Source organism: Sitodiplosis mosellana, unplaced genomic scaffold (assembly GCF_009176505.1).
Source record: "Sitodiplosis mosellana isolate CC-2019 unplaced genomic scaffold, AAFC_SMos_1.0 Smas_scaffold_6165, whole genome shotgun sequence".
In the NCBI taxonomy this organism is placed as follows: Eukaryota; Metazoa; Arthropoda; class Insecta; order Diptera; family Cecidomyiidae; genus Sitodiplosis; species Sitodiplosis mosellana.
In genome coordinates, this window is record NW_022601406.1 from 3974175 (window position 1) to 3987173 (window position 12999).

At 37.2% G+C, this 12999-nt stretch overlaps 1 protein-coding gene across 8 annotated transcripts in view; it reads left to right on the forward strand.

The window, feature by feature from the left end:
• The window catches only part of LOC129574891 (putative transcription factor SOX-15), a 59590-nt gene that overhangs the window by 43584 nt on the left and 3007 nt on the right, over positions 1-12999 (forward strand). For all 8 annotated transcript variants that reach the window (XM_055457512.1, XM_055457511.1, XM_055457506.1 and 5 more), the window contains 2 exons: positions 11598-11794; positions 12064-12680. In XM_055457512.1, coding sequence (XP_055313487.1) covers positions 11598-11794; positions 12064-12680 — 814 coding nt within the window. The remainder of the gene's footprint in view (positions 1-11597; positions 11795-12063; positions 12681-12999) is intronic.

Here is a 12999-nt window from a genome sequence, read left to right on the forward strand (position 1 = left end):
TTTGATTTATCGTTTTGACAGGCCGAAGAATGTGTGTGGTGTTTGAGCAACGACTGCTTTTATTGAGCACACCCGAAAAATGGGCAAGTTTGGAAAAATTCAATTATTATGAGAATAATTGAGAGAGAATTGTACGAGATTTGTAAATTGAGACACAATCGATCGATGGAAAAACTCAAGACTTAGAATATAAGCGACAAACCCATCTAATTCCGAATGATATCAATCGCACATATCTTCAGATAGATTCTTTTCATTTGGTATTTTTATTACTTCTGCGCGTTCGATGACACTGGTTTTTCGGTTGTCAAAAATAAAATTTCTTTTTTTTCTCGTTCATAATTTATTGATGCGCGAGTGTCGAAATGGAAGAGAAGGTAAAGCCAAAATATGAAATGTCAAGCGACGATGTGAGTCGCGTTCAACGTAAAGAGTTTGTCGTGAAATTGAATGATCCGTATGATTATCGCGTACATAATAAAATTCCATTCACGTATCGTGCAATGTCGCATTAATGATCGATCTTCCGGAATGGAGCGTGCTTTCGTGCCGAGCAATGTTTGTTTGTTTGTTTTTTTTTTTCGTTCAGTTTCATAGGTATGATTATTTCGTTCTTAGTCGACGATTCTAGTTGTCAATTGGGAAAGAGCCCGAAAGGGTCATGATCTCTCACTGGAAATGAAAGAGACAGAGCGATAGCAAGTGAGAGAGTAGCGAAAGAAAGAGCATGAAACAGAGAGGAAGAGATACCAAGAAAGACCGAAAGAGACCAAGAGAGAGAGAGAGACATACTGATACATTACCGAACATTTTTGTTCGCTGAAATTGAAGCGTTCCGAAAATGTGAAACACGTGACTGAAACACGCACAGTGGCCCGTTCAGAGGTGCCTGTTTTAATGTGTCTTCTTGAAAATCATAATCAAATTGACTCAATGCGCTAGCCTATTTGTGCATGTGTCATAGGCGCGCGCACGCTCTAGCCTTATTCTGATTCATCGTACACTTCGAGCCATAAAAAGCGACCAAGAAGCAAACTAGCGAAAGAGAGAAAAAGACAACGCACATGGAAAATGAGCACCAAATTAATATGGAGAAAAAGAAGAAGAAGCGAAATAGTGCCAGAGCAGAGAGAAAAAAAACCACACCAACGAAAATGATATAGTAAATGCAATCGCACAGTCGAAAGAGAAGCGGTGTGCGATAGCACAGCAAGCAAATAAGCACGGGCCAAAAAAAAAATCTTTCCATAAGCCACCAATGTACTAACACGCACGCGCTCATGTCTCCCAATGCGTTTGATTACGCTCTCGTGTTGTTGTTCTTTTTTTTCATTCTCTTGTTCACTCTCTCTCTCGACGTACAAGCGCTCATAATTTCACATTAGGTAGCGGAATGGATATGATAATCATATATCATCATAAAATGTGCACATTACTTTTCTATCCACATCAGGTTCGAGTTTTATTGCGTTCATCGCGCGCTTGCACACCCAAATATATGTGATTTACAATTGTTGAATTTTCCGCTGTAACCAAGTAATACACGCTTAACCAGCGACTCCCAGAGTTAATCGAATTAAGTTCGGTATTTTTTTTCCCCACCGTTCATTCGTTCGGTTGCATTCACTCCATTGCAATAAATCAAATGGTGTATTGCTGACTGCTAATGAGCAGAAGCGCAAACAAATGAGGTGCGAAGAAAACCAGCCGAGAATGAAGAAGCAAATGGACATTGTGGATCGCCACCACGGTGTAAACAACTCTCTTTTGCGTTAGCCGCACAGCCGTTCGATGTTCAACAGTGCCCGAACAGTAGTTGCAAAACGGACAATCAATTAAGATGCTTAATCAACACTAAATACTAAATCGCTGTTTTGCACGAACTCTTCGGCACATTCAATTCTCGGCGATCTCTCTCCCTTTCGCTATCCTCCGATCCACTCACTAAATCGCGATCGAACACCACACCAATTACGTTTCAACATGATTGTTTAGCATAATGAACCATGATACCTGTGTGCGTTCTGAATGCTGCATTTCCGATGCGCTCTCACCTCATCTCGGCAATCGGATGCGCAAAAACGCGCTCGCGCTCGCGCTCGCACTCACGTGAGAAATACCCGCCATTAAAGCAAACGAAGTGATTAAGCCTTAATGCAAAAGATATTTCGCAAGATATATATATACTAAATGAAGATCGAACATGAACCGATGACAACCTTTTGACATTGTTGCGGTTTTGTTGCGCATATTTTCATTCTCTTTCTCTCACGTGGCCAATATTCAACCAGATACAAGAGATGAAACAACAACAACAATAACAACAACGTATAACAAGCAATAAACGAGCAAAGATTGCATACATAATGCGAATATTGTGTATGGGCCTTAAGTGTGGCTTGTGCCTTACCGTCTTCGCCTGTCTTCGAATGAATGAGCACTCTCCGAAGCTTGTTAATGTGTTAACGTATGTTCTTCGGATGGTTAAGTGCTGAAAAGTGTGCTTTTTTCGTGTGTAGCAGCCGATGATTCGTGGCACACGATTCATAAAATAAAAACACACTGCAAACAGCGACAGTAACGGCCGCAGAAGAGAAAAAAAAATGTGAATCGTGTGAATTTAATGTAAATCCAGTGATTTTGCATTTCTTTTCTTTTTTTCGTTCGTTCAGCCATTCTCGAGCGACAGCCAGCGAGCGATCGCTCTTATTCACGCTTTTCGTAATGGGGCAATCGTGTTCCGAAGTGATTGCTTCGGTATTCGGTGCCAAAGTGCCACTTTGAAAACGCTTAATGAATTGTCACTTGAACAATATTTTACGGCCAATGGATACGGATAAGACTCGATCAAAACGTTTTCTTCCAAACTTTTCCCTTCAAACTCTTTCTTCCAAACGTTTTTTTTCCCTTGCAAAATGAATGTGTGTTAAAAGACCGTTTATGGATTTTAAACGAAAATAAAAAGCCCTGCATGGATTAGAAAAGATGAAGAAAGTCATATGTTTTTATCAATCTCTGTATTCCGTTCGTTTTTCCATTTTATTTTCGCTCAGCTTTCTTCCTCCAATTCAAAGGAATGGTTGAGAAATCTCGCGCAATATTGCGATGGCCATGTTGATGGCCTCAAAAATATTTGTTACCGACACACAATGAAAATAAAAACTGCATATGATCGTTGTGTTACGATGGCCGAAATAATTAAAATAAACACACACTCACACTCATACAAAAGAGGAAAAAAGAGGAAAAAAATAGTGCGCGTTCGTTTGCAGAAAAAGTAGTAGAATTGCGGAATAGTAGGGGAAATGATGAGAATTGGATCACATAGCACAAAACAGAAGCGATAAAACGAGGAAAAATAAAAACAGCAATCAAAAAAATACCGTTTAGTGTGGAACAATTCATTTTTTTTGTACTTCAATTGAGTTGGTGTGTGTGTGTGTGTTTGTACGATTTGTTTATGTTGTTGTTGCTATTTTGGTTTTTCTTTAATTCTCTTCGTCATATATATGCAACGGCGATATGGTGATTACAATATTTTTATGTTATTTTATTTTCACATAAAGTGGCTCATACTGTCCGTCCTGTGAAACGGAGAATTTTGTTGTTGTTTTTTTTTTTCGTTCGTTTGCACATATTTTGCCTATTTCGCAAGCGCTCCGTTCGAAATGTGACCGAGTGACAGTTTGTCTTCATGCGCCGCGCGTGTATGAGTGTGTGTGGAGCAAAAACAAAAGGCAACAAGTCGTCATTTGGTGGCTTGTCATTATGAGACAATTTATCACAAAGTGCATTTGAAGAAAGACAGAAAAACAGAATGCGCCGCGACCAGAACAAACGGAAAAAAAATCCATTTAACCCAAAAATAATTACAGATTGTTGGGCTATACGTGGAACTGTATGCAATCAACATGCGCTCAAAGACAAAAAACAAACCCCTTTTCACATTTGATATCTAGATAATATGTGTGCAATTCCATATTCATTGTACACGAACGCAAAAAATGTATGTGAAAAATAGAATTTTTCAGATTTATAGCTTGTGCTTGGATATGCAAACGCCGGCCGGAGTGAGGGAGACCGAGAGAGCGGGCGAAAAGAAGCAAAATATGCATGAAAAAATGGTGCACACTGCAGGTTTTAAATTGCACAATTAACAGCTTAGATGGGAGCAAATTGAAAATATGCACCGACACACTCACTCACACACAGGCCAACTCCAGTGGCGGCGCGTATTGGCCAACATCAACTGCAAATTGCACGCAGCAAACGGAGAGAAATACATATTACAATAACAAACATCGGGCGCAACTAATTTAGAAAAATGTTATGAAAAAACCACCGATTTCCTCCGTCAGATAGGCGCATATTTCTAATGTATTCATGAGTAATGCCTTCGCGGTTTTATCGTTTGGGTTTTCCATGTTGTTTTTCTTTCAGCTCGTTGTTATTACTGTTGTTATTGCATAGAAAACCGCACCAGAAAAGAATGTAATGAGTACAATGTTCTTTTGGGCTACTTGAAATGTACGGCAAATACGGCAAGCGAACGAGCAAGCGAGAGATATGCAAAACGTTGATTGGTTAAGTTGAGCCGTTTTTTCACAACCACTTCTCGTTGGTAAATTGAGCGATTAGCGCTGAGCTATTATACGATTTAAGCGGCAATCTTGTGTTAAAATATGAAATTACCGATTTGCCAAAATGGCAAAGCAGTTGAGTTGAAGAGAAGAAAAGAAAAAGCCCTATGGTCGCATGGTAATGTATCCCGATCATATGATTTCCGTGGTGAATTTTGTGGACTGACTAAGAGAACCCGTTAACAGCACATGGCGAAACAAATCGAATCAAATAATGAGGATGTTGTATATTTAAAAGTCTCGACTTGAACGAAACGAAACAACAAGAATTATGTGCGGATACATTGACTTCTCGATGCAGAAACACCAACCGAATAATAAATAAAGCAAATGAAAATGCCAAACAGGGCACTCACTCACACACACACACACACACACATACACATCGAAATTTTGTAATTAAAAGAAAGAAGTATGAAAAAAAAAGTATACACACCAAACACATACGCAAAATACACTCTAACAACAACAGCAACGACGAAGAAAAAAAGAAACACACAACATACATTTTAGATTATTAACCGAAGAGTCTCTTCAAATCGTTTCGGTTACGCTCTACTGACTTTTCCGTGAGAATTTTCTTAAACGCTGGGAAAATTGTTTGTTATAATTTTATATATGTGTGTACTCGACTTATCTCGCTCTCTCTCCCTCTCTGTCTCCCTCCCTCTTCACCTCGTGCAACGGTGTATACGTAACACAGCATACGTTGCTATTTGTGGCAATTGTATGTTCGAGAGCTGACTTCAGTGTGCCTGTTTGTTGGGTATATGCGCGCAGCAAAAGTATTATTATAGCTCTTGGTGTGTTTTTTTTTCGTATTTAATTCTTTTTTTTCTGCTTTCCGAAATGTATACCTTTTTTTTCTTACTTCATTTCATCGCGTGTTACGACGTTCTGTCGTTCAAGACATTAGGGTGCACCTGTTTCGAGGTGAAATACATCGGTTTTCTCTATTCTTTGTTACACTTTCTTGTTGTATTGCCTTTTTTCGCTCTTTTTCTGTTATTTTCAACAGAGATATCTATCTCTCTTTCTTGCATATTTTTGGATTAATTCTTTCTATCGATAATTCTAATCGAAATATCCGTTTCTGGTTCTCAATGCGAGAAAAACGTTAAAAATTTGGGGTTTTACGTCGTTGTGACTGAAGTTTTTAATGGAAAAGAAGCAAAATTTTAATCGGAAATAAAAAAAATTCATAATGAACATCAAAACCAAAACCAAACACACGAAAAGAACCTTTGCACACACACTCTCTCTCTCTCTCCCTTCGTCCGATTCGATGATAATTGTTTATTTATTCGCTTCACTCCGCTCTGCGTTCTTGAGTTTTTAATTACTTAATCTATTTTGTTGTTTCACAACAAACTATTTTTTGGCGCACTACATGAAATGTATTTCATCAAAGTAACTTTGAAGTAATATATTTATTTGCAAAATGAATGACAAGACCTTGGTTTTATTTCTTTTTTGAAATATACTGCCTTTGGTTTGAATTATATAAATAATATGAGCTTCGAATCTAAAATCACTTCAATTCTGTCCAAGACTCAGAAAAAGAAAGTAATTTGAAAAGTAATGAAAAATTAATGTAATTTTTAAACAACATTTGATAATAAAAAATTCGATTGGTGCTTCGAGATATTGTCGAGGGAGAAATCACTCTTTTCAATCATTTTTCACTGAAAAGTAATAGTCGGAGAAAAAGTAATTGAAGATGTAATATTTGACATTTTGAATGTAATTTTTTGTCAAAAATTACATTTACAATTACTTTTTTTCTTTCAATTACTTTTCAAATTACTTTCTTTTTCAACTATTACTTTTCAGTGATAAGAGTAATTTCCCCCTCGGATATTGTGCACTTATTTGTCGTTAGTGCACCTGTTTTAAATTAAATAAAAAATATGAGCATAAAATTCAAATTCACCATAATTTGTTTCATCACTCAAAAAGAATTAAGAAAAAAAAGCAGATTAGTAGCTCTACATTTCATGTAGTGCTAAAAACTGACAATTTGAAACTGAAAATTTGAAGTCAAATTTTGGAAATGTTAAAAGAGCATTGAATCGAGATGCTTCAAAGATAGGAAGAAAAGTTTGAAAATGTTCATTTGCTTTGAATTTCACTGATGGTATATGAGTTTTCACTCAAGGGCTAAGGATGTTTTTTTAAAAATCTAATTGAGCTAAGACCAGCGATAATCGTTGCTCCAAAGCCCATTTTCATTGACTGCACATGGGGATTCGAGCAATAATTGTCATTCAGGGTGTTTAATTTTTGCATTCAAATATATTTCACAAAGATTCTTCTATTTAAATGGAGAAAACTTAACGAATATTCAAGCACAGAACTTCATCGTCTTTCGTTTTTCATGAGTATATAAATTATGAGCATTCAATATATTTTCCATCATTTTTGAAGCATCATCAGATAGATAAGCACCTTACAACTGTATCTGATACTTCAAATCGGATGGTTATATATATACAGTTTACAGTTTAGGTAAAACTGTGAAAATTTAATTTGAACTGTAAAAAATCAAACATCCAAGACTGTCGGCTCCAGTGATCATGGCCCGAACGTTCCACCCTATCATAATATGCCGTGCTGTTCCTTTTTGCATGTATGCATACAAATTGTACATGCTATTTATTAAATCGTACCGAATACATATATTAAAAACATTCACCATGTTTACGTATCCATTAGAGTGTAAGGAAAGATTGAAAAGCAAATGAAATGAAACTGAAAAAAGCACCAATCAATAAGCTGTTTGCTCTAGAAGAAGAAAAAAAAACGAAGAAGATGAGGAAAGAAATGTGTGTGTATTAGAAAAGATTGACCGAAAAAAAAGGTAGCACGCAGCACGGTTGTAAACATCGGCAGAGAGAAAGAGAGAGAGAGAGAGAGAGAGAGAGAGAAAGAGAGAGAGAGAGAGAGAGGTGGGAGAGTTCATAGTATGAACTTCGTACGCAATTTTCCGTAAATATGATGCTCTGAACTAAAAGGTTCTAGTAATTTCCACTGAATATCAATGTTGTTGTTCATGCATATTCATTAGAATTTCTCCATCGTTTCAGCTCTTCTCTCTTTCTTTGAATCACTGTCAGCCAGAGTATTATAGCAGATAAGTTAGAATTGCTCATTCCGACGTTTTCTCAAACTGCGATAAAAATCATTGAATTTTCGATGATGACGAAATCTTGAGATTCAATGCCATTTTTATTGATTTTTTGTTGTTGTTGCAGCCGCTGATGCTGCTGCTGTTGCAATTATTATTATTATTTCGCCCTCGTTGCGCCGCAAAACCAATTAGAAAGTTTAGCAATCTAATCAAACGTTGATGTGAGTGTGTGTTTGAACGAAGGCTGTGCAATGTCTCAAATCTAAGATTTAAGTATTTTCACGAGTCGCTCCAATTACAAGATTTTGCATTGCGATGCACCTGGAAGTGAGCAAGACACACACACACTGCAATCGCAGCCGCCCCACACTTGCAATCGCGAAACAAAATCACCGCACACACGAAATCACTGCAAACAATTTCTGCTTATCGTATGTAATTAATGTCTAATTATATGTTGTCTCAATCATTCAGCTCGACAAGACCCCGGTTCACTTTATGTGTTTGTTTGCTTTTTTTTTTTTCGTTGTTCTCGTCGAAAAAATTGGCGAACGTGGTTGTGCGTGGCAAGCTTAACTCACTGGCTTTTTTTCTACCTCTCCCGCTTAATATTATTACTTTTTTTTCGTTGAGTCATTTTCATCATAATAATTGTGTGTGTGTGTGTGTGCACAATTTGTGGGTTACAAATGAGCTTGGTTCATAGTGTGTAGCTTATTACAGTGTGTCATTAAAATTCGTTTAAGATTTTCGTTTTTAATTTTCGTTTAGTATGTCCCTCTTTCCGTTTCACTTTTCATCTCAGTCACCATCAGAACCGTCGACTATAAACCTACCCACTATCTTTTTTTCACTACCTCTTTCGTTCGTTCTAATTTTAGTTATTATCGGACAACAAACTGAACAGCGTGATTGAAACGAAGTAAAGAAAAAATTGCTCAACACATATACACTGGAACATTAGATTGTTGCTAGATCATTCAAATTAAATCAGACAGTATTTTTATCAACGTCTTCCCCAATTATATAGTCTGTCTATTGAAAAATTCAACGTTTCATAAAAAAAAATTCAAAACAAACTTTGTTATTTCCAAGTTCCAACCAACCAACTCAAGGGTGAACTTACAAAATATCTACTTGAGACTGTCAAGAGAACACATTTTTGACGATAAGTGCAGTAAATAAAATGCGACTTCTGATCCATGTATGAACAGTAGGGTTTAAAAATGCGTTATTTTTTTCAGTGTTTCCTAAAAACGTTTTTTTTTACAGACCCGTTATATAACGCCCAAAAAACGTTTTTTTCCTTTTTTATCGTTATTTCTGCGGTATTTTGAACTGTCAAAAAAATACTACAGAAAATTAACGTTTTTATAACACGAAAAGTTTGTAAACCCTAATGAACAGTGTCAGTATACATTGAAGACTGCAGCGACATTAACTCAATAGTTGATGTTTTCCAATTTATGATATCGCTGAATATAATTTGCTTCTTGTTTATGGAATCAACACCAAATTCACTCTTTGAATCACTTCTTCTGTCAGTTCTCAGCGACGACCCCTCGCTGATGTCTCCTCGCCTTCAGAACACATATGGAGCTTGCTGAAAGAATTATTAATAGAATTGGAGTGGTTTTCGGAAATTCTCACAAGGAAGTTGATTGGCTTCTGTTTAGACAGGTTTCGTTCTTTATCCATAAAAGAGAGTTCAACTGTTTCAAATCGTCCTTCTCCGAAAGCATAGATACATTATAAGCAGACAATGTTTTCAATGCATTCAAAACAAAATTAATTGAAGTCAGAAAAAAATGCTCATAGTTTCGAAAAGCCAACGTATGTCGCTATTTGTTTGTTTACCAATGTTCAAACGCCCGAATTAACGTACAGAATAATTATTAACCAAGTGACAAAGTATTATTAACTGACATTAATTTGAACAAAATGACAGAAAAATCGTTTCTCTGTCTCTATCTCTCCCGTTCTGCTCTTCGGTTCAAATGCCACTCAAGTCAGAACAACAGTTTATGTAATGAATGTTTGATTGAATTTCATTAGAATAAATTTGCTTTCGGTCCGGAATTGAAAGAAGAGTTTGAAAAGAAACGCACCGCAACCGAATGCCATATCAATTCGAAATAATTCACCTGATATTCTCTCAGGCCCGTTTTGTTTGCGTGTCTGTAAGAGTGAGAGAGAGAGAAGGGGGAGAGAGAGAGAGAGAGAGAGACGGTCCCTTTTGCCTCATCGGTTTTTATTCAAACGAAGACGACGCGGGCAACGTCGAAACCTATCGAAAATTTATTCCAAACGTGAAGCACAATTTAATTACGTTTGTAAATCAATCTGTCGCTGGACACATAAAAATGTCTATGCACGGTGCATGCCACACATTTATTGATACATTTGTACGCATCGAGCGCAATTGCAAAGCCGAGTCTTTGTCACTGTGTTTGTGATTTGTTTTTTTTTTTTCATTTCATTTCGTTCTTGTCAACCGAGCAGAGAAAGATCGAAAAAAAAAAAAAAAAACAAACTATTGAATATTTGTGGCGAGCTCGTGCCTCAACAGAAGAATAACGCACTTGAAAAGAATGTACCGAAGAACAAAACAATCAAATTTTTCGATCGATGCACGCACACCATATAATCGAAAGCAGCAACAACCGAAAGAAATATAAATCGACGACGTAATGTGATGCGAAAAAGCTTCGACATAGTTCCTATTAAATGAGTGAAGGCAAAAAGAGGTGGACGACTACGACGGCGACGACGATTAAGGCTGCACGGAAAAACATGTAAATCTTTCGATGTGAACTGTGTGAGAACACAGCCGATCTCCCTCTCTCTCAAAACCTCTGTTTGTGTACTGAATGTCCAATAGAGTCGATTGAACGCAAGTTATTTATTTATTGCTTGAATTTGCATTTACAAAGAGAAGAAGAAGAAAACAGCAACTTCGCAGCAACAAAAACAAACATCAACAACGGTCAACTGATGCAACGCTAAATACCCTGCAGAATCAATACGCAGATCGAATCATTTCCATTTCGGCTTGATTATAATTTGTGAGCGTAGTTTTTTTATTTCTTCCCTGTTCGGTTGTTCGTTCGTTCGTTCTGCTCACGGAGCGGATTCTCTCGGTTCGCTTTTGATCACCGGCAATTTTCAATAATGACGCGCTTTCATTTCAATTCGCTTGAATTTGAATCATCTTATGCACGTGCCGAAAGTTCGTGTGTGCGTAATGCGGCCGACTTCACTTGTGGCGACAATATTTTACCTTTACTTCATTCGATTTCTGAAACGCACACACACACACACACAGAGAGAGAGAGAGAGAGAGAGAACGATGTAACTGAACTTCCAACCGCAACAATATGCGTCTCTCAAGCCGATTCAGTACGAGAAAAAAAATCGTGAAATTTCCATGATTAATGTGCTTGTTATGTCGTACGCAGTTGCCGAATGTAAACAAATATGAATATTAAAACGAACAATTACTTTGGAATTCGATTTTTTTTTTCGTTATTGGGCGGCGCGTGCATTTATGCGATCTGAATTTTTATTACACATGAAACATGTCGACAACACACGCCAAAATTGTTTGATTTCGTACTTCACGGTGTTCCAATGAGTCGTTTTGTTTGCTTGTTTTTTTTTCTCCTTCGTTTGCGATGTGCGGTTGACGCTTATCGGCTTCACGTTAGTTTTTGCCTAAAAAGACTACGACGATGACACACAATATGGTTTTCAGTGGAATTGTATTATTCATATCGCTCTACAATCCATAAAAATTCATTGCTTTTTTTGCTCTGGTCAATTTCCAGGAAAGAAATGGCGTTCATTAACACCACAAGATCGTCGTCCATACGTTGAAGAGGCTGAACGGCTTCGGGTGATCCACATGACCGAACATCCTAACTATAAGTATCGGCCACGTCGTCGAAAGCACACGAAATCCCGAACTGGTGCCGGTACTGCGAATCCGACCACCATCAACAATCAATCATCCGCTCCACAAAATGTAAGTAAATCGGACCATTGAGTTCATTGTTTTTTCGACGAAGTTGGCACCTTTAGAAAACCTTTAGATCTTAAAATCGTTTTCTGTATCTAAATTCCTTTCTTTTTATTGTGTATTTTCATTAAAAAAAATTGATTTGATCACTCGAAATGAGTTTGGCGAAAAATCGATTTTGTGTCTGAATAACATTGAATTTCAATAGAAAATAGAAAAAGTCAGAGAAAAGCATGATGATTGTTAAAATGATTTGTGTATTTTTGTCATTGCAGAATCTCTCTGATCATCCATCGCCCGATTTTGGTGATCACATGAGTGGCGTCGATCGAATGAGTCCATACAATTCGCAACTGTATTATGGCACAAGTAATGCGTTGCACACGCCTGAATCCAGCCCAAATCCGCACAGTCCCGATCCGTCACAGGTTGTGGCACCCAATTCACGTAATCGCAAATTGAATGCAGTTAATGGCAATGGTAACACGGGTAATATGTCACGCGGTGGCGGCGGTGGTAAGCAGCATCAAGATGATGTAGCCGCCGTCACATCATCACTACCAACACCAGAAATGAGTCCATTGGAATTGGAAAAAGAGAATTACGGTAATAGCTTATCGAATGACAAGCAAAAAATCTCTTTTATGGACTACAATGGGCATATCAAATCGGAAAAATCGGGCGCATCAACACCAAACTCATATGCGTACAGTGGCAGTGGTAACAGCGGCAACAGCAATCGAAATATGAACACATTCGATATGGATTCCATTGAACATCACATCATCAAACGAGAGTATAACAGTTACGGCAGTGCAAACAGTAACCAATTGAACAATAGCAGCAGCACCACTGACAACAAAACACAATCAAACAATTCACGATCATATCGGTAAGTGATCAGTGTGTTTTGTATTTGTTCGAAAATCGATTTGTTCGTTATGAAAGCAAAAGCAAAAAAAAAGAACAAATAAAATAAATATCATTTAAGTCAATCACCTTTTACAATGTGCGCATTTTAATTCCGATTTATTAATCTTGCACGGAATTTTATCTGCTATTCAATTTTTTTCTTTGCGTTTTTCATTCGATGTGTTTTTGCTTGACAAAAAAAAATACTTCCCAGTCGGGAGAAATCAGTCTGAAATCAGTCTGTAATCGAATGAAGAATTGAATAACTCTCAAGGATAAAGCTCGTTTTTTCTTCGAAT